This window comes from Drosophila tropicalis, unplaced genomic scaffold (assembly GCF_018151085.1).
Source record: "Drosophila tropicalis isolate 14030-0801.00 unplaced genomic scaffold, ASM1815108v1 contig_769, whole genome shotgun sequence".
Taxonomy (NCBI): Eukaryota; Metazoa; Arthropoda; class Insecta; order Diptera; family Drosophilidae; genus Drosophila; species Drosophila tropicalis.
In genome coordinates, this window is record NW_027173256.1 from 447,191 (window position 1) to 466,108 (window position 18,918).

Consider the following 18,918-nt stretch of genomic DNA (forward strand, 5'->3'; position numbering starts at 1 on the left):
TTTTTTTATGGATTCTTAAGGTTACCAAACTAAAGCTCTTTGTGACGTAACAACTGCTGTTTTGTAATGTAAATTTTAAACAAATGTTTTACAAATAAAAAATTCATCAAATTTGACCATATACATATGAAATGAACTTTTTAAAATTATTTTTACAAAGAGAAAAAAATTATTATTTTAATTTCTAATTATATGAAGCAACATTCAAAATAATTAACACCCAGAAAATTTTGATTGAATAATTAAAATCCCTATAGTTAAGTATAGTCTCGAACTGCATAGAAAAGAAACCATGCGAACCTGCTTTTTTTTAATAGTTAATAAGAACAAAATATATTTTATATTTATTTAAGACTAAATTAAACTTCATTTTAACTTTGGGAAAAATCAAACAAATCTATTATTTAAAAATATTTATTGAAAATTATGGAAATCATTTACATCTTTCTTTCCCCATTTAGGGAAATTAAAAGTGTTGGAAAAAGTTACCACTAATGACGTAGGTAGCAGGCTTACGCGCCCAAGACGTAACGTTATCTTACGTGATTTTGCCATGTTATTTGCCTCGCCGATATGGAACACCGTGGAGATCCTGGTGCTGTCCAGTATGGAAACTTTATGAACTATTACCAATTCAATTCGGCTACCGAACGTGTGAAACTGCTGCCCTCTAAAGAAATTTGGGATCCATCGGCAAATGATGATACCAAAGACGTGAGTAAGAAACCCTACTTCGTCTTGGATGTTGGCTGCAATAGTGGAGTCTTTACAAGATTATTGCATAGCTTTCTGGAGGAACAACTAAAACGACCAGTGTATATCCTTGGTGTGGACATTGATGAACGACTTGTGGAACGAGCAAAAGCTGAAAACACAATTGAGGATAAAATAAGCTACTCCCGCGTGGATATACTCAACGAGAATGACTTTAGGACTATATTTAGTTATCTGCAGCAGAATCAGCATAATAAATTCGATGCCATTTGCTGTTATTCCATTACCATGTGGATACATTTGAATCACCATGACGAGGGTTTACAACAATTCCTGCGTATGCTATCACAGCTTGCTCGACTTTTTGTGGTTGAACCACAGCCCTGGAAATGCTATCAAACAGCCGAACGTCGCCTGAAGAAAGCTGGAGAAGTGTTTCCACTCTTTTTGCAGCTTAAATGGCGCTCTGATGTGGAGCAACAAATTGAAATGTATATGGAACAGGCCTTGGACCGACGAAAAGTATTCGAATCAACTCCCACAAAGTGGCAAAGGCGCATCTGCTTTTATCGGTGATTAAGACTATAATTATACCTCTAAGATGTGATACATATGTATGTATTTTTAAAATGCATCTACATATATACATACATATGTTAAAAGTTGTATGTATTTACAATCTAAGAATGAAAATCATTTAATAATAACAAACAAACAAACAGCAAAATAAATTCAAAGCAAATTAAATCTAGTCCACATTGAGTTTTCTAAAGGAACCTTCAATGCCGAACAGACCATCAAAATCAATCGGTTTGCCAGGACGAAGGGATTCAACTGTCTTGTAATTGGCATTTTCCTTAAAGTAATCCCTGTATTGATCGAATTTCTTCTCCCAGTCGGCCACAATTTCATCGGCAGAACCATTCTCGCCGCCATACTCCTTAGGTAAATACTTCAATGGCACCTGCTTGGTAAGCAAATCCATTTTATCACCATGGACAAAGAGTCGTGCCTGTATTTTCTTCGACATCATGGGCTTGAACATATTAAAAATGGGCTCAAAACCGCTAATTGTATTAACAAAATGCTGCGCCTTTGGACGCAACGGTAGGGCCTCTTCCGAGTAGACTGTCATCTTTTTGGCCAATGCTGGTGTCATTTGCAACAGATGTCCAACTGTGGCACCTTTCATGTCCATGATGAAAACAATGCCATTGACATTCGCATAGTCATCCTCGATAAGAGCAATCTCCTGCATTGCCTGGGCTACCTGCATAACCTCCAAAATCGTATACTTGTCGGCCGGGGATAGGCCCATACGCCACAATCCAATGCGTGGGCCATTATCATGCAGAGGAGTGGGCAAATATATTATCGTGCTATTTTATTATGGTGGCGGGGGTATTGGAAATGAGATAAAATATTACACACGACCTTCGATTCGATTTATGTACATATGTGCTTACCCAGTCTTGTGAATTTCACGAAATTTGCCACCATCGACATCAGTGACATTAAAGATCTCTGGATATTTGGTACGCAGCGTATAATATTGATCCAATTTGGACTTGGCTCTCTCTAGGCTGTACTTGCAGCCACGTAGAAAAGCAATCAGAAATTGATCATCTGTACGGGGCGTGAGATGAGGTTGTTGTGAAATCCATGTCTTAAATGCCTCCAAGTCGGACTCAATGCGTTCGGGCACTTCATGCAGCAGCTCATTGGCATTCTTTTGCAACTCGGGCGTGAGTGGACGGATTTGTGCTGGCATTTTTCGAAGTAGATGTGAATGTGATGGAGGAACGCAAAACCTCTTTTTTGCCGCTCAAGTGCCGAACTAGAACTAGACGATATCTTGGCTTTTCTATTGCAAAAGGTGGTATTGGGTTACGTTGCTGATTTGATTATTGGTATTGGGGTCTATTTTATCAGTTTCCTGATAAGGTTTTTTTAACAGTATGCCATAAACTTAATAAAAAGACAAATAATACCAAACACTAAATGTGATAAATGCGAAATTTCATAAGAGTATTCAAGTAGTAGTCCTCCATTACAATACATTCGAATTAGCCTTGAGTTGGGGAATCACCAACAAAGTATTGGTCAATCAACATAATATTAATTTAATAATAATAACAATTTTATTCATCCTCTCTTTCTCTATAAGTATTTGTAAATTATTTCTGGAACGGATAGTAGTCCAGTCCTGAATTATAATTGTATTTGGGCTTCTGTTTCCGTTTGGCTATGTCAATTAGCTCTTGAACATCCTTACGATAGGCTGGCGGTAACAATTCCTCATGCAGTGTGCATTTATGATCCAGGGGTTCCTCCACTTTAAACACATATCTGCGCACAATATCAATATCACGTCCGAATTCCTCCTTCAGATCGGATATTTGAGTGGGTGCAGAGTCAAAGGCAATGGTAAAATGTGTTCCAGTGCGGTGCACAACTCCATGTTCGCTAAGCTTGTGGGGCAGGGCTCGGGTGCCGAGATTTTCTAATTTCCGTATAATGCCCCCCTTGTCAAGTATCGCTTCAGCTGTCCGTTTGATGACCGATATCAATTCCGTCTGATCGTGGGATAGACAGAGAGAGCGATAGCGGCTTATTATTTACTTTACATAACTTCTCATGAAATGTAAATCTTACCCGGGGTAGCTGGCGGAATACCAGGGCTAATTCATAGGTAGGCATAGCGGGTAGTCTGTGATGAGCAGGTTTAACAAATCCTAATATTCGATTTATGTTATATTTAAAACAAAAATAACATTATATTCAATGGCTAAATGCACACACACATGCAACTTCAAAAGGTTCGTGCTGTTCAGTGTTGCTAAACATTAAGATAATGAAATCGATTTTCTTTTTTGGTATTTTAACAGGAAGTCGATAGTTCTTTAACTAAAGGAATGAAAACGTGGAAAATTAAAATGTTATTAGTATTCATTAAACAAAACTAAGTTCTCCAGCATTTATCTTTAAAGTTAAATTTAAAATTTTAACCGCAATTTTATTAAAAAGTATTTATCGACTTTGTCGCCCTCTATTGTAAATTGTTATTGTTATTGTTACACTGTGGCGCCTCTAGAACTTACAAAAAGTATCATGTGCTCGATTATTTTTTGACCAAAATAAAGGGGTCACCAATGGGTCTCAATTTTTCAATAAATTCTTAGAAGCGTTTTAAAAATATTTTTTTATTAAACACTATTCAAGTGCAATTACTATTTTATTCAACAGTTTTTAGATAATAATGTTTTAAGAACTGGATTAGTGAAATTTGTCTACCAAAGTTCGTACTTCATAGGGCCCCTGAACACGTTTGCTGTGCCTGCGCCCCTGCTTAAATAGTTCCCTTGCGGTTGCACAACGTTCGAAATTTGGGAAAACTAAATTGAAAGATTTATTAATTAAATTCAAAAGAAATGCTTCGTGCAGGCTGCCAGCTATTGGGCCAAGCCTCTGTGGCTAAGACAGGTAGCAACAATTTTGCCCTCGAATTTGTGCGATGGCGCCGAAAGCCACGTTGGTTGCCGGTGGCCAAAAGCAAGCTATTCCGTGTTCCGGAGCGCAAGAAGCAAACAGAGGAGGAACGCACAGAGCTCATGAGGCTGCACAACCAATACAAGTATGGACAAAAACTAAATGATTACCGTCTAAATGTTCAATTAATTAAATCAACAATCTAAATTTGCATGTAGAACTCAACTCCGGTCGGTCCGTCAATATTTGCGTGAGGAAGTCATCCGATATGAAGAAACATCGACAGCTGATCACATAGTACTTACGCCCGAGCAAGAGGAGGCCGAATTCCAACGTTGTCTGGACGAGAATGCCGCCTGGAATGCAGCCATTGCCAAAGAGCGTGACATCCGTTTGGCCAAGGAACGTGATGCCAAGGTGGTCTATGTCCAGGAGCGCTTAGAGGCCAAGAAACTGCGCGATGAGGAGCGCATTGAGCGTGCAAATGCCCGAGTGTTACATGAAATTGAACAGTCCAAAACATTTATCACACGAGAGAATCTAGACGCTGCTATTGAGACTGCGCTGGCCAATCCTGTGGACCACAATTTTGCCATTGATATGGGTGGCAATCTATACTATGGACGCAATGCCACACAATTTCCACAGGAAACCACCAATGAGCCGCCTCAGCAGGCTTTAAGTAATTGATAAAAAAGAGTAACTTAGATTGTACGCCGATTTGTTGTTAAACATAAAAAAAAACTATTTTTTTTTTTTTTTCAAATGAAAAGAGGTGTTTCTTATTTTTTAACCACATTTGCTCGGTAAGTTTTAAAGATTTATGTTCTTTTCATTGAATGATAATGTTTTCTTGTCATATTTCATCATTCTTTACATATGAATACATGAAGATATGTGAGCAAAAACAAGTTATCAGAAGTGAAAATGAGAGAGATAGCTGATATCTAAAACATAATTGTAGAGTTTTTGATATCAATTAAGTGCATCTCTATCTATTACAGAAACCACACGAAACTAAAGCTTTTTAATTCAAAACGCGTTAATGAAATGCATTATTAAAGTTCCCTAAAGATTTCACGTTGTCAAAACAAAAAAAAATTGAAGAAGTCATGTTCTAGTTGTAGATGCAGTATAAAATAAACCAGAGAGACGGATTGGTTTTTTTTTTTTTTTTTTTGTATAAAAATTTGGCACAATTATACCATTTATTTATTTATAACAAATTTTGCTATTTTTCGGACCAATGGGTAAATATTTTGAAGCATTTTTTATGTAGTGATCAACATTAATTTAGATATTTAGAGTTGTTCTTATGAAATGTATGTATGTATGTAAATTTGAACAAGGAGAATATTAATACATATTCAAAAATTTCTTAAACTTGATCATCTTTTGCCCCAACAGCCCATTTTTAAACCCAAGGCTTTAGTTTCTCTGAAAACAATTTCTTTTATAAGCTATTTTTGGTCTTATAAAGTTTGTCTATTTGTTTGTTTATTAAGTTTTAAATAACTTAAGAAATAGGCACGGCCTATATACAAGAAGTATTACATTTACACTAAAAATTATGGATGAGGAGGAAGCAGCATGTGATTGGCAACAGGAATATATATGTATATATATGAATGAAATCTCATGAAGTCTGTACTACGTGCTTGATGTTGTTGTCGTTGTTGTTATATTTGTTGTTGTTAATATGTTTGTTGCTGTAGTTGCTGATGCACGATTTGCCTCTTGCTGCTCAAATAGATGAACCCAATCGGGTGTGGCCTTAAGCTTAGCCTGAACGGGTCCCAAATTAATCATATCACCACTGCGTTGCTCACGATTTGTTGTAATTGACATGATTTCCTATATGAACAAAGAAATATAGCATTTAAATAGAACAGAAAGAGCAAAGACCAAGGAGACATACCTGAAGGAAACCAGATTCCAGACCCATATCCAAATCGAAACGAGTATCACCAAGCAATAATTTAACACGTCCCGAACGGTATCGTAAAATTTTGCCAATTTGCCCCTCTTCCAGTTGATTGAGCACAGTCAGCTTGGGTTGGTTTATTGTAGAAGCTGCTGGACTGGACGGTTGATCTGCCGGGGAGTTGGGAGCAGCAGCACCTCCCACTACACCCTCATCCTTAATAGATACTGCCTTATGACCATCACTGGGATCATCTGTATCATCAGTTACACAGGGCAACACATCGGGCAATTGCATGATAAACATTTGGGATGATGTTGCCTCAAGAAATGCCCCAATTGAACGAGGATAACGTCCAAATTGAGGCGGTGGTTCTTCGAGAATCGCATCTTGGGCAGTGACATGAAGTTTTTGTAAATGCTGAGCAATGGCCAAGGAATCTAAAATGTGCATATGTATGTACATATATTAAGACATATTCACTTTTGACTTACGAGTCCTTGCTTACCTTGCTGATTTGTGCTCACTGAAGAAGATGGCTCTTCTTTTACCACAGGTTTCTCATTGTGCCAAAGACCTTCCTTTAGCGCTATAGGCTTAAATGCCAACTCAGTCTTATCCCCATCCATTTCATGATCACTCAATGAGGCGGGGTCATTTCCTCCATCTGAATCATCCGATTCGCCTAACAATTCCTTTACACTTAATTGCTGTAATTTGTTGTCATCCTTACGCTTGCGTGACGACACAGAGACCTCATCACGAGCATAAGCCGTACCATTTCCGGTCGATTTACGCACTTGAAGGGCACCGACTCCTTCCGAGAAGACACCAGTGGTTTGTATTAACGAAGAATTGCCACTGCCGCCACCACGTCCACCGCGTTGTGCTCCAGAAGTCGCGCCACGGCCACCACGTCGTCCATTGCCACGTGATTGGGTAAAATCTTTCGAGGTTTTCACATTGCTAAAAACAAAACCGAAAGTTTAATTATCATTTTGTTTCCAAAGTCCATAGTGCATTATAAACTTACGCATTTTTGTTCCTCACAGCGTTTAGATTTGGAGCAAAAACCTTTTTATTGCTAGCTTTGGGTCCACGTCCGCCAAGCGTAAGATCTCTGGCGGGTGTCAATCTTGTCAAGCCATTAAACATCTCCAAGGGGCGAGATGCGTTTACATTAAGGCCACCACCCAGTGTTGCTCCAGATGTTGGTCCAGAGTTTGGCATTGTTGTTGTTGTATTTGGTAATCCAGCTGCTGCTGTCGCTGTGGTTTGCGCTGGTCCAGCTTTAGCTGCTGCTGCAGCTGTAGATGCAGCCGGCCTTATTGCTGATGCCGTTGTTGCTGCCGATGCTGTCGATGTTGCCGTTGTGACAGTCGTTCTCTTGGCTGGCATGGCTTCCTGCTCCACACCAGGTGCCCCCCAGACTGGTGGCTAATACGCGAAATTCACAAAAGTTCCACTCACTCGCTGGCACTTCGGCAAATTTCAATTTAACTTGCATTAAAGCCCTTTGAGGTTAATAATTGTGGAAATGTTGTTGCTGGCGCACATGCCGATTCATACTGACGTGCGAATATATCGATAGTCTGTTACTCTTAGAGATGTGCTAATTCTGTGATGTGGCTGTGATTAATCAATCACTATAGCATAATCTGCTAGAACTACCATAACACAAAAAACTAAAGAAAACTAGTCAACTAATCAATAAAACAAAATAGAAAGCAATACTTTTTAATTAATCTTAAACATACAATATTTATTTTTTACAATATCCTGTGACTTTTGCACTTTTGAATGCCCTCATCCTTCCTCTAAACGGTTATTTGTTTGCTCTTAATACTACAGAATAATAACCAAAAGTATAAATCAAAGAGCAGATAAATAAAACAAAGCCAATTCAAAAGTTTCTCTTCATAATTAAGCAACTGTTTTGGTCACAAGGCACTGTTACTAACTTATCGATAACATCGAACATTAGTATATCGATACTGTTTTTGTAGTTAGCCGGCAACTCATGTATACGTTAATTTACAAATAGTGCGGGAAAAATTCGAGAGTTAATAATTTTAAATATTGTGCGCGTTTTACTTAGTTAAACGGTTAAATAAATGCTCGAGTGATAGTTTTTATAAATATATTTTATAAATATTGTAAGTGAATAAAATAAATTGGCTGGAAGATCACCCACTTGCGGTAAGTTCCTATGCAAATTGTCTACCTATACACACACACACTTCACACCTACATACATAAATACGTTAAAATCAAAAAAATTAAAGTTTTCTACTACGTAGTTTTATGCCTATCTACAATTTATATGTAAAGATAGATAATCACGGATTCAACAGGTTGCTCAAAATTAATTGTTAGCCTAGATAATGCATTCCAGTTCTGATCTGGATCTTGAAAAATATTTCATTCATATTGCATTCTCCTCCCACTAATATATTTTTGTACATGTATTGTCTTATACATGTATACATATGTACATGTACATACATATGTATACTTATCTTTGCTAATACTCACGGCTTATTGTTAGTTTTTTTGCTCTCTCTATGCTTTACCGTTACTTTTGCGTTTTTATGCCTGGAAACCATTGCCCCAAAATGACAAAAGAAAGATAAATTCATACATGCATCAATCTGTGTGTATCTACGTTTTGTGCCTTTATCTGAATTTGAATATTTATTTGCAATAAAAGGGATAAAAGAGAGAGAGAGAGAGAGAAGGATCACCAATATGCTGTAAAGGGAGCTCTGTTATACAGTACATTTGCAATATAATCTGCAATATAATATTTTAAACGCATTGACTAAAACAGATGTATCAATTGAAATAAACGATTTTGACTATCATTAATTTCATGTTCATATTTCTCCATTAATATATGTACATACACACATATGTATGTATGTATGTATGTATTAAACCGAAAATACAATCTTCATTTCAACAAGCCGCTTGGACCTTTTGCCTCAAATTAGACAGGATGATAGAGGATATTATAATGTAAAAGAAACTTTTCCGACACCATAAATTATATAAATTCACGATCAGGGAGAGATGCCGAGTAGATGTAGCCACGTCAGTGTTAATTAGCTTCTTTAATATTTTTTAAAAATATATTAAAGAAGACTTAAATGAAAATCTTCGAGCGTAGTTAAGCCCCTAATATCAAAATTATTTATGTGCTTTTTCTTTATTTTGGCTTCATTTTCAAATCCATTGCAATCTTCTGCTATCATTATATATTTGAAAGCAAAAAAACAAATAAATTTGCACGATCAGGGCCGGTTTTAGAGAAATTGGGTCTTTGGGGTTAAGAATCCCAGAAATTTAGTATTCTGACTCCGTGCGGGCCTCAATAAAGCAAACCAACCCCAATGGTCTTAGGGATAGCTTATCTGCTGTCTATATCTATTTTAAAACATTTTGAATTTTAGGCAGTTTTAAAAGCTTTTGTTTAGAATAAATATGTACCTATATTGAGAATCCCAATGCAAAATCGGCTTAAGCTAGCAAATGCCAATTATTCAAAATTTTTTATTGTGCCATTCTTTGAGCACAGGAAAATGAATTGGCAACAAAAGACAAGGACTCCATTTACAGTTATTTGTTTATTTTAAACAACACTTTAAGCCCGATCTGAGAAAACTATTCTCAAAAATTTTAAGTAACTATTCAATAACAACGATTCGTTACAATTTAAAATAGGCGGAAAAATTGTTGTAATAGGTTTGTTTTGTTTTGGCTATATTGTACAATTAACGTGGCCATGATGATTTACGTGATTTATGTGATTTACGTGTATAGTGCTAAAAATTATAACATTTAATTTTTGTTGTTTATCACACCAAAAATTTCAAATTGAAAATACTTTATATTAATCACAATTATTTTTTATTATTCTTCTAAAAACGACAAAAGAAATTTATTTTTATTGCAGTTTAATAAAAACTACATTTATTTACTTTATTAATATATTATTTAAAAGTGTTAGTGTCTTCTTTAAAGCTATAAGTATGCTAGTTATATGAATAAGTTTATATCCTCTGATTATATCCAGTTTTACCTGAATACTGACCAAAATACTGCAAAATAAGCATACTCGAAATTAATTACGATCGTGTCGATTGGCTGTCTCTCCTTCTCCAATGTTACATAAGTTCCCTCAGTTATCTATTGAGGAGAATCGTTAAAAAACAAAGAGCCAATTCATAAATTGTAACTTAAGCGACGGTCATTTTGCTTTCACCCTATCCGACCCTGATATTGCGACTGTCCAATTAGAGCTTTATTTGATCTCATAACAAGAGCCGAGCACGCCTATCTATATAATAATAATAATAGTAGGTACCCTCCAGACTTTACAGTAATACCCCCGTAGAATTATTTCATTGCTCTTGATAAGCATCTCGAAATGGGTTTAAAATGTTTTCTGTTAGTGGTGAAATGTGAATTTCATAACCAGATGTCAGTCTATCGTAGCTGTTTGCTGGGAACGGACGCGACTTTCAATTGAATCATCCAAACACTATGGCAACGACAACAACCAAAATCAAATACAGTGTGAACTATATCCAAAAAGCTTTGGCCCAAGCTTATCAAAGTGAAAATTTACATGTCGAAAATGTTGAAACGGCAACAAGGAAACAAAACGGTGAAAACTTTTGTAGCGATATCTATCGTTTGACCGTGAAGTACCGTAAAACTCCCGAATCCCCCATTGAAGTGGGCAAATATGTAATTAAAAATTTGTATCCAGACGTCGCTGTAATGGGAACATGTGAAAAGCTTCTCTTACTACAAATACTGCCAGCCATGGATGAGATCTTGGGAAAAGCTTCTCCATCGACCGAGCACAAGCTAAATGCCAAGTTTGTGGACAAAAAAACTTGTATGTTCAAAAAGAGGTTAAATACTGACATTTTTGTTAATTTTTAGCTGCCTTTACTGTGATCCAACACCAGGCACAGAGGATTATCTACTAGAGGATTTAAATGCTTTAGATTATACATCGATGGATCGGCAAAAAGGTCTCGATCTATATGAGGCAAAGATATGCTTACAAAAACTTGGTCAATTTCATGCTGCTTCAATGGTTTTAATTCAAGAACAACCCGAATTAGTGGGAAAACTTCCGCCCTCACAATATTCCAAGGGTCTTGAATTTGATCTTGGTAGAGTCATAATATTAAATGGCACTGATTACGCGGCCAAGGCATTTGCCAAGGAAATGCCAGAAATAGCTGCAAAAATGAAAGCACATTTACGCGATACATATGCTAAACGAATGCGTTCAGTGGTGGATCCAAAAAACTCGGCTTTCAATGTTATAACTCATGGTGATCTATGGGTAAACAATATATTGATACACAAAGCTGCCGAAAAAGCTGTATTTGTGAGTATTCATGATCCTCTGATATTTTTTGTATTAACTATGTTAAAATACAAAACCCAAATACATCTAGGTGGACTTTCAGAGCAGTTTTGTAGGCAGCCCGGCAATTGATTTACATTTCCTTTTCTACACAAGCCTGGAATTGGATGTTCTACTCCATAGTCAAACTGAACTACTACAGCATTATCATGAGAGTCTAACAAATACATTAAAGGCATGCCATTATACAGGATCGATACCTACTTTCCAGCAAGTAACTGATGAAATACAACGTTGTCTACTATATGGCTATTATGCAGCTGTTTGTGAATTGCCCATTTGTTGTGCAACTCGTGAAGCTAGCGAGGATTTCGGTTTACATACCTTTGAGGACGACGAGGTCATGCGTAAAAAGCGAGGACAATTGTTCACTAATCCTCGTTTCCTAAAAACAGTGAGATCCACATTGCCTATATTTCATGAGAAAGGTGTACTAGAGACTCCATGATACTCCAAGTATTATCACCGTACATGAAACAGAAACTGAGGGATTAACACATCTGAGGTATTAAGTTAGAAGCGATTTTGTTTTAGTAGCTTTTTAAAGCTTATAATAATGGGATTAAATTTGTCTTATTAAAAATTTGACTTCTTATCTTATATTTAATTACGCTATTTACCATTTATTTTATAGCGTTGCAAAAAGGGTTTAGTGATTTTAATCTGAATTGTGCAACGCATAGGAGGCGTTTTTGACCTCATAAAGTATTCAAGTAAATTCTTGAACGACACGATATAATCAGTTTATAGAGCGATGTTTGTCTATCAATTCGTCGGTCCCTCTGATCCTATGGGTCAAGTAAAAGTTCTCTTAGGCCCTTGAAGCTACAGTAAACGTCCCGTTGGGAGTGCCATATCCGACTTAGCTGGATTGTAGCACTGTTACTACTTTTGTGAGACTATTTCGTATAGCTTCCATTGAAACGTTCGGTCAGAAATATGAAATTAATCAGAAAAACTTTTTTCTCATGCGATCAAATGAAATTATGCTTAATTTGATCAAAATCGGATTACTATGTATATTATTTGGCTAACCTTAATATATTACTTGTATTGCCGCATTGCTCTAGCTTAAGTTCTTAGGCTGGAATTCGATATTGTTTTCGAGGATTAATACAAAATCTTAACGAAATATACAAATCTTTGTTATTTCTGCATTTTGATACTTTCAACTTGTAACTCAATGTCAGAGTGTATATAAGCAACGTGTAAGAATTTTGAACGTTTTCGAAACTAGATACCCAAAATTTTATTGAAAAATAATAAATCGATTGTGTTGCAGTTTTTCCATAGAAAATTATCCAGTACATGATACAAAAAGTGAAAGATAGTTTCGTCCGAACAAAAGCTTGCTTCGTTTCGGTACTTTAATGCATATCGACCAAAAATTAAGTATTGTAACTTGTACACCGCAAGCATTTACCGGGAGTAAATAAAATTTAAGACCCAAAAAATCGAAGAAAAAGACTATAGGCATGGGTATATTCTTCCCATAAGTAAATAAAACATTTTATTTTTTTTTGGTTAACCCACAAGGGTTTAGAAAAAAACAAGCCTAGGTGCAAAATTTCAGCTCTGTAGCTCTTACGGTCTAGGAGGAGTTTGCGTTGATCCAGACGGACGGACGGACGGACGGACATGGCTAGTTGAACTCGTCTCGTCGTGCTGATCAAGAATATATATACTTTGTATGGTCGGAGATGCTTCGTTCTATGCGTTGCACACTTCTGACCAAAATTAATATACCCTTTTTGCAAGGGTATAAAAATCAAGCAAGCACAAGCAATAAATTACCACACAAAGATTTTGCTAAGACGAGACTACCCTATACTTATTGCATTGAGATCTAGTAGATGCCATAGAATTTGTTTTCGTTTATATACTTTTTTGTCCTATAGGAAAAATAATTAATTATTATTAGCCAATATTTTGCTACTTGCCTTGCCTTGTAAAAAGTTTATATTTTTTAAATTCGGCCATGACAAATAATAGATTTTACTATTAAATTTGGTATTTTATTATATTTAAAATGTTTTTTCAGCATAAGACATTGGGCCTCCGTAGGGAGAGTATTTTGTATAGAGTTTAAAGGAGTTGAACAGTTTGTTCTCTATAATTTTAAATAAAAAAGCTTTAGTTAAATAAATTCTCGAAAGTCGAAAGTGGGTACATAAAAGAAACCTTAATAGGTAACGCTTTGTCTAAAACCCCACACAGAATCTTGTAATGCATCGTAACTTTTTACTAGACTAAAAACAAAATATTAGTCATCACGACAAGTTTACATTTTTTGTTTTTTTGTATGATGTCATTAAAAAAGTTCGCCTAGTTACAATAATGACAATCGGGACTTTATAATAGAAAAAATGCATCGGGAAACGGCTTTAGAAAACTTGCAAATGCGCAATTTCAATACCTTATTTCAGTCTGTGGCAACTGTTTGCCAGAATCGGATGCGGCATCAACAATTTACAAAATGGAAATGCCAAAGAATACTGAATTCAACGTGGACTATATACAAAAAGCTTTGGCACATGCCTACAAATGTGATGAACTGAAGGTAGAAAGTTTTAAATTGGAGTTGAAGAAACAAACTTGTGAATACTTTTGCAGTGACATTTACCAATGCAATGTGAAATATCGCAAAACTCCCGAATCGAACATTGAAATGGGCAAATACATAATTAAAGATGTGCGTTATATGTTCTCTACAGACAAGAGTGAAAAGCTAATGTTTCAGAAAATTCTACCAGCCATGGATGAGATATTGGGTAGAGCTTTTCCCGATGATCCAAATGAATATAAGCTAAGCGCCAAGTTTGTATTTTCTAAAGCTGAAAAAAGTAGCCCCTTGTATATATCTTATGTATTGTAAATTTTAGCTGCTTATATTGCGAGTCATTTGAATGGGGAGAAAATTATTTGCTGGAGGATCTCAACACATTGGATTACACACATTTGGATCGCCAGAAAGGATTAAATCTACATGAGGCCGAGATATGTTTACAAAAGATGGCACAATTTCATGCTGCTTCGATGATTTTAATTGAAGAACAACCAGATTTAGTTGAAGAACTGCCAAGTTCACACTTTACCGCTGAATATCAATGGTATCCCATAGATACATTGATGAAAGATAGTACAAAGTACACCGCTGATGTATTTACCAAAGAAATGCCAGAAATTGCCACAAAAATGGAAGCTCAAATGTCACAAGCATTTATGAGGCGAATGCGTTCAATAATGGATCCCGAAAACTCGGGCATAAAAGTCATAATTCATGGTGAACCATGGATAAATAATATGTTAATGAACAGAGCCAAAGAAAAGTCAATTTTTGTAAGTAGCTCGCAATAGGACGGACAATCAATACGAAGAAAAAAAAAAACAAGAGCAAGATGATTCTTTAGAGTTCCGTACCACAATTAAACAAGTGAATTATTTATTACAGATGGACTTTCAGCATAGTTGTCTAGGTAGCCCGGGAGTTGATTTGAACTTCTTCTTCCACACTAGCCCTGAATTCAGTGAAGCCTTCGATAAACGAGCTGAATTACTGGAACATTATTGTAAGTGCCTAAGGAAAACATTGAGGTCTTGCGGCTATGTTGGTTCCATACCTGATTTTGCGCTTATAAATAGTGAGAGAATTCGTTGTGCAATTTATAGCTATTATGCCGCCATCTTATATTTACCCATTCGTTGTGCATCTCCAGAAGCCAGTGAGAGTTTCAATGTACAAACATTGTTAAACGAGAAGGCAATGTTGAAAAAGAGACAACAACTGTTCGCCAATGGGCCGCTGCTAAAACAATTACGAACTGTCTTGATCAATTTTAATAGAGCCTCTGTTCTGGAGTTCCATGAGCCAGAACCGTGGGACTAAAACTTGCGAAAGATAAATGAAATTAAGTCAAAAATTTGGTATTATATGTGTATACAAACGCAAAGAAATGATTAAATAAGTTAGCTTTTAAAGAGAGTTGAGATCATCTGAATAGTATAAGTAATATATAGCAATAAAGGTTTCCGGGAATTTACATTTAGTTGACGCCCAAGCTTTTTTTTTCATATTGCTGTTGCTAAGCGTCAGGTGTTTGGAGTTGGATTACAACGAAAAGTGAAAATGAGTGACATTTATTTATTTTTTATGAATATTATAATGATAACCATATATATGTACATACATGCATATGTTAAACATTTGTACTTAAAAAAACTTAATCTTTTAATTAATTAGTACAATATTTTTGAGAAAAACAAGATAGTCCAAATAATCTGACACCTACCACCTGTTTTCAGCATATGAAAGAGTAAATTATATGTTTTCTCTTTATCAAGTATGAAAATAATCATTTTGTTTAGAACAAAAGAACTTAGAATAGACTCACCAAGGTGATCTCTGATGAAGCACTATTTCATATGCTGGGTGGGCTATTCATATTTGCCTTTCGCCTATTTTAAACATTCTGTTTCTCTCCCTCTATTTTTGCTGGTGGTCGTTGTCTTATTCAATACACAAATTACTTTGTAGAAGATAAAATTGTTGCATTTTTAACTCAACCCAAAGAAATGTATATTGTTTAAAAAGCTTGAGTTTTAAACTCGGCGAATCTGTTGGTCTGCCAATGATTGGGCAGATTTTAAGATTCCAGTATTCATTTTATTCAAATACAAATCTTTATCTTCACTTTTTAAAAATACTATTTGATTTAATAATTTAATTTGTTTATCTGTTAAATTATTTATCATAAAAAGAAGATTTGTAAAGGATAGTATTAGATTCTCAGGCGTGTACATTAACTTATTTCAATCGTGTATATATATCTAAAAAAATTTTCGGGTAGACTTCGATAATAAAATCAAAATAAGTTTACAATGAACGCCTTTTGTTTCGAAATTAAACGGCCGCTTCGAGTACTTACTAGTTGTCGGCATAAAAAGCTAAAAGAGGTGATAAATTTTTGAAATACATTATTTGAATAACTCTCAAAAATGTTAGTTGCTACTCTACTAGGAGAGGGTTAATTCTACAATAGTTATTGCCAAAAGACTTTTACTTTAATTATAAATCGATTTTGAACTTGTAATCTTCATAGATCTTAAAACTATATCGATAAGGGGATTCTAAATTCTAATCTATTATTTATTTTAAAATAAAGTCTCTTTTATCTTTCGTTTTATCACTGTTTAAAAGTTGTTAGATTGTTGCAACACAGATAAGAAATTGTTTTTGATCTAATAAAGTATTTGGTTTGTATATTTTTAATCAGCAGAGAAGTCGACTCCATTTGGCAATGTTTCTATATACGCCTGTGTGTATTTAACTTAGAAAGCTTCCGGATTCAAATTATTAAAGCTTTTACTGCCTTATTGAAAGGAAATTTGAAAGTTCATCGGATCAGACCACTTAAGCACTGAAGGCCTACTTAACTGAGAAATATCTCACAATCAGTATTATCAGTACTCATAGAGAAATCCTATGAAATACAAAAATATTAGAAAAACTAAACTCATTTAAGAAAAATTTGAGATAGATTAAATATAAGATAAAATAAATGACATCTTGTCTAAGGTAATAAAGATTTGGTTTCTGGTTAATAAAGACTCTGCCGTGGGTTGAATGACCCTTGGCTGAATTTCGCCTGTTTGAGGATATCATCGCTGTAGCAAAAGCCTCGAAGTTCATTGCAATATTTTGTGTATTTGTGTATGTATGTCTTACACTTTTGACTTAAGTGTTTGATGCTTAAGTAAATAAAATACATTTTGGTGTCTGCCAAAGTTTTTGATACAAAGATTTACGTTTTGTGTATGAGCACAAAAACATACATACACACACACATGTGTGTGGCTCACTCCTTTTCGTTTCCCATTTTTGGGGGGAATATGTAAATCGCTTTGCAGTAAGTTTTCGAAAGTTGTCAGCTGCCAAGTTATCCTTTCTATGCATGCATGTTAAGAAGGGCTTAGCCAAGCGCATCGAGTAGCGTAAACTAAAATGCACTTGATATGCCGTGTTACTTTTTGTTGCAAGTGTTTAAAAAGCAATTTATTGTTGTAGCTTTTCTTCTTGAATCTCTTCAACAAAACAACGAGACCAGCAACATTAAATTTTCATACAGTTGAAGATATTCAAAGTCTTTGTATTCTTTTTTATTTTTGTTCTGACGCAATCAAATATTTAAATATTGTAACATGCTTTCATTTGATGACTACATAGCCCATAGTCCCAAAAATGATATTTTAGGCTTGAGTTTTAGGCTAAATGCAATCAGCAATTTTGCTTTGACTTTTCTCGCTTTTCGAGTTTCCCCTCTTCGAGTTTCAGTTTCAATTGCAGATGCAGTTTTTCGTGAAATGGGAAGAAAAACAAATCAAAGATACAAATGCAGACTACAGTTTCTCGAATATGTGTATTTGATGGGTCTTTTGGTTTGGGTGTGGCATTTGTTGCCTGAAGGCATTAATTGCATTCTACAGCAGCATCACATTGCACTTTCAATTAGTTGCAAATGCCTCAACGACGTTGACTCTCAGACTTATGCTGCTGCTGTAACAGGAAACGGAAGTTAAGTGCTGAGGCAAAGGCGTTAAGTAAAAGCCAACCCTCAAATCAACAAAGCAAACCTCCTGTACACCAGAGATATGCATTAATTGAGAAAGGTGACGCAGAGAGGAACCAGCCGCCCAACCAGTGAGTTAAACCTTGACAACGGCACCCAAATACCCAGCTCCTTGGCACCTTGAAAACATGGGGGGAATACCTCATTCCATTTAACTTGCTCAGACTTTTGCAATTTTGCATTCACTTTAGCTGCCGGTCATTTCCGTTTCGTTCCAAAAGTAAGAGACAGACGCCAGTCAGTTCTCTAATGCATTTCAAAATTGATTTATGAGTTTTCTTTTGACTTGCATAAACAGGAGCGGTTTAATATCTTAAAAAGAAATCCATAATTCTAAGACAAGTTAACTGATCAACTGATGTACAAACATTTTTTATGGCTATATACTTAATCTTTATATCACCACTTGCTTAATTTTGAGATTATTATCTTATCTCATTGTTTAGTTATATTCAATTATTATTGAACACAAAAAATTTAAGAATAAAACAATAATGTTGATTTATAATAAAAGTACTTTAAATTACGGAAATCAATTAAAAAATTATTAATGTCAATAAGTGTAGGTCTACATGATAGTTTCATAACAAACAGAGCCAAAAATAACTTACCCACGACCTGTAGACTATGCTAATCCATTCCTGTGCATATCAAAAGGTGTTTCGGTTTGATTTGCTTTTGCTTTTGCAAGCGGAACAGGTGAGGGGTCAATTTTT

General features: G+C 35.4%; 7 protein-coding genes across 9 annotated transcripts; 4 read left to right on the top strand and 3 right to left on the bottom strand.

Annotated features, from left to right (window-relative positions):
- Nucleotides 1-543: 543 nt before the first annotated feature.
- LOC137579751 (probable RNA methyltransferase CG11342) lies at nt 544-1,465 on the top strand. Its single transcript, XM_068293556.1, has one exon. The coding sequence runs from the start codon at nt 574-576 to the stop codon at nt 1,288-1,290; it is 717 nt and encodes a 238-aa protein (XP_068149657.1). The 5' UTR covers nt 544-573; the 3' UTR covers nt 1,291-1,465.
- On the bottom strand, nt 1,367-2,564 carry LOC137579750 (alpha-tocopherol transfer protein-like). The gene is made up of 2 exons (XM_068293555.1): nt 2,181-2,564; nt 1,367-2,093 (listed from the first exon to the last, which is right to left on the bottom strand). Exons 1-2 carry the CDS (start codon nt 2,483-2,485, stop codon nt 1,463-1,465), a joined length of 936 nt encoding a protein of 311 aa, XP_068149656.1. The 5' UTR covers nt 2,486-2,564; the 3' UTR covers nt 1,367-1,462.
- A 268-nt stretch (nt 2,565-2,832) lies between these two features.
- Nucleotides 2,833-3,548, bottom strand: mRpS6 (mitochondrial ribosomal protein S6). Its single transcript, XM_068293557.1, has 2 exons — nt 3,370-3,548; nt 2,833-3,290 (listed from the first exon to the last, which is right to left on the bottom strand). The coding sequence occupies exons 1-2, from the start codon at nt 3,412-3,414 to the stop codon at nt 2,892-2,894; spliced, it is 444 nt and encodes a 147-aa protein (XP_068149658.1). The 5' UTR covers nt 3,415-3,548; the 3' UTR covers nt 2,833-2,891.
- Nucleotides 3,549-3,862: 314 nt separating this feature from the next.
- On the top strand, nt 3,863-5,001 carry mRpS26 (mitochondrial ribosomal protein S26). The gene is made up of 2 exons (XM_068293537.1): nt 3,863-4,348; nt 4,422-5,001. The coding sequence occupies exons 1-2, from the start codon at nt 4,146-4,148 to the stop codon at nt 4,891-4,893; spliced, it is 675 nt and encodes a 224-aa protein (XP_068149638.1). The 5' UTR covers nt 3,863-4,145; the 3' UTR covers nt 4,894-5,001.
- A 682-nt stretch (nt 5,002-5,683) lies between these two features.
- On the bottom strand, nt 5,684-7,710 carry Polr3D (RNA polymerase III subunit C53). The gene is made up of 4 exons (XM_068293489.1): nt 7,161-7,710; nt 6,636-7,093; nt 6,122-6,567; nt 5,684-6,057 (listed from the first exon to the last, which is right to left on the bottom strand). The coding sequence occupies exons 1-4, from the start codon at nt 7,523-7,525 to the stop codon at nt 5,854-5,856; spliced, it is 1,473 nt and encodes a 490-aa protein (XP_068149590.1). The 5' UTR covers nt 7,526-7,710; the 3' UTR covers nt 5,684-5,853.
- A 2,898-nt stretch (nt 7,711-10,608) lies between these two features.
- LOC137579717 (uncharacterized) lies at nt 10,609-12,178 on the top strand. Its single transcript, XM_068293511.1, has 3 exons — nt 10,609-11,013; nt 11,081-11,537; nt 11,608-12,178. The coding sequence occupies exons 1-3, from the start codon at nt 10,673-10,675 to the stop codon at nt 12,022-12,024; spliced, it is 1,215 nt and encodes a 404-aa protein (XP_068149612.1). The 5' UTR covers nt 10,609-10,672; the 3' UTR covers nt 12,025-12,178.
- Nucleotides 12,179-13,943: 1,765 nt separating this feature from the next.
- LOC137579732 (uncharacterized) lies at nt 13,944-15,622 on the top strand. Of its 3 annotated transcripts, none has more exons than XM_068293530.1 (4): nt 14,010-14,136; nt 14,291-14,393; nt 14,459-14,915; nt 15,028-15,622. In XM_068293530.1, exons 2-4 carry the CDS (start codon nt 14,308-14,310, stop codon nt 15,460-15,462), a joined length of 978 nt encoding a protein of 325 aa, XP_068149631.1. In that variant the 5' UTR covers nt 14,010-14,136; nt 14,291-14,307; the 3' UTR covers nt 15,463-15,622. The 3 variants fall into 3 exon arrangements, with proteins under 3 accessions (XP_068149629.1, XP_068149631.1, XP_068149630.1); XM_068293529.1 differs by having other exon boundaries at nt 14,017-14,136; nt 14,190-14,393; XM_068293528.1 differs by having other exon boundaries at nt 13,944-14,393.
- Nucleotides 15,623-18,918: the final 3,296 nt, after the last annotated feature.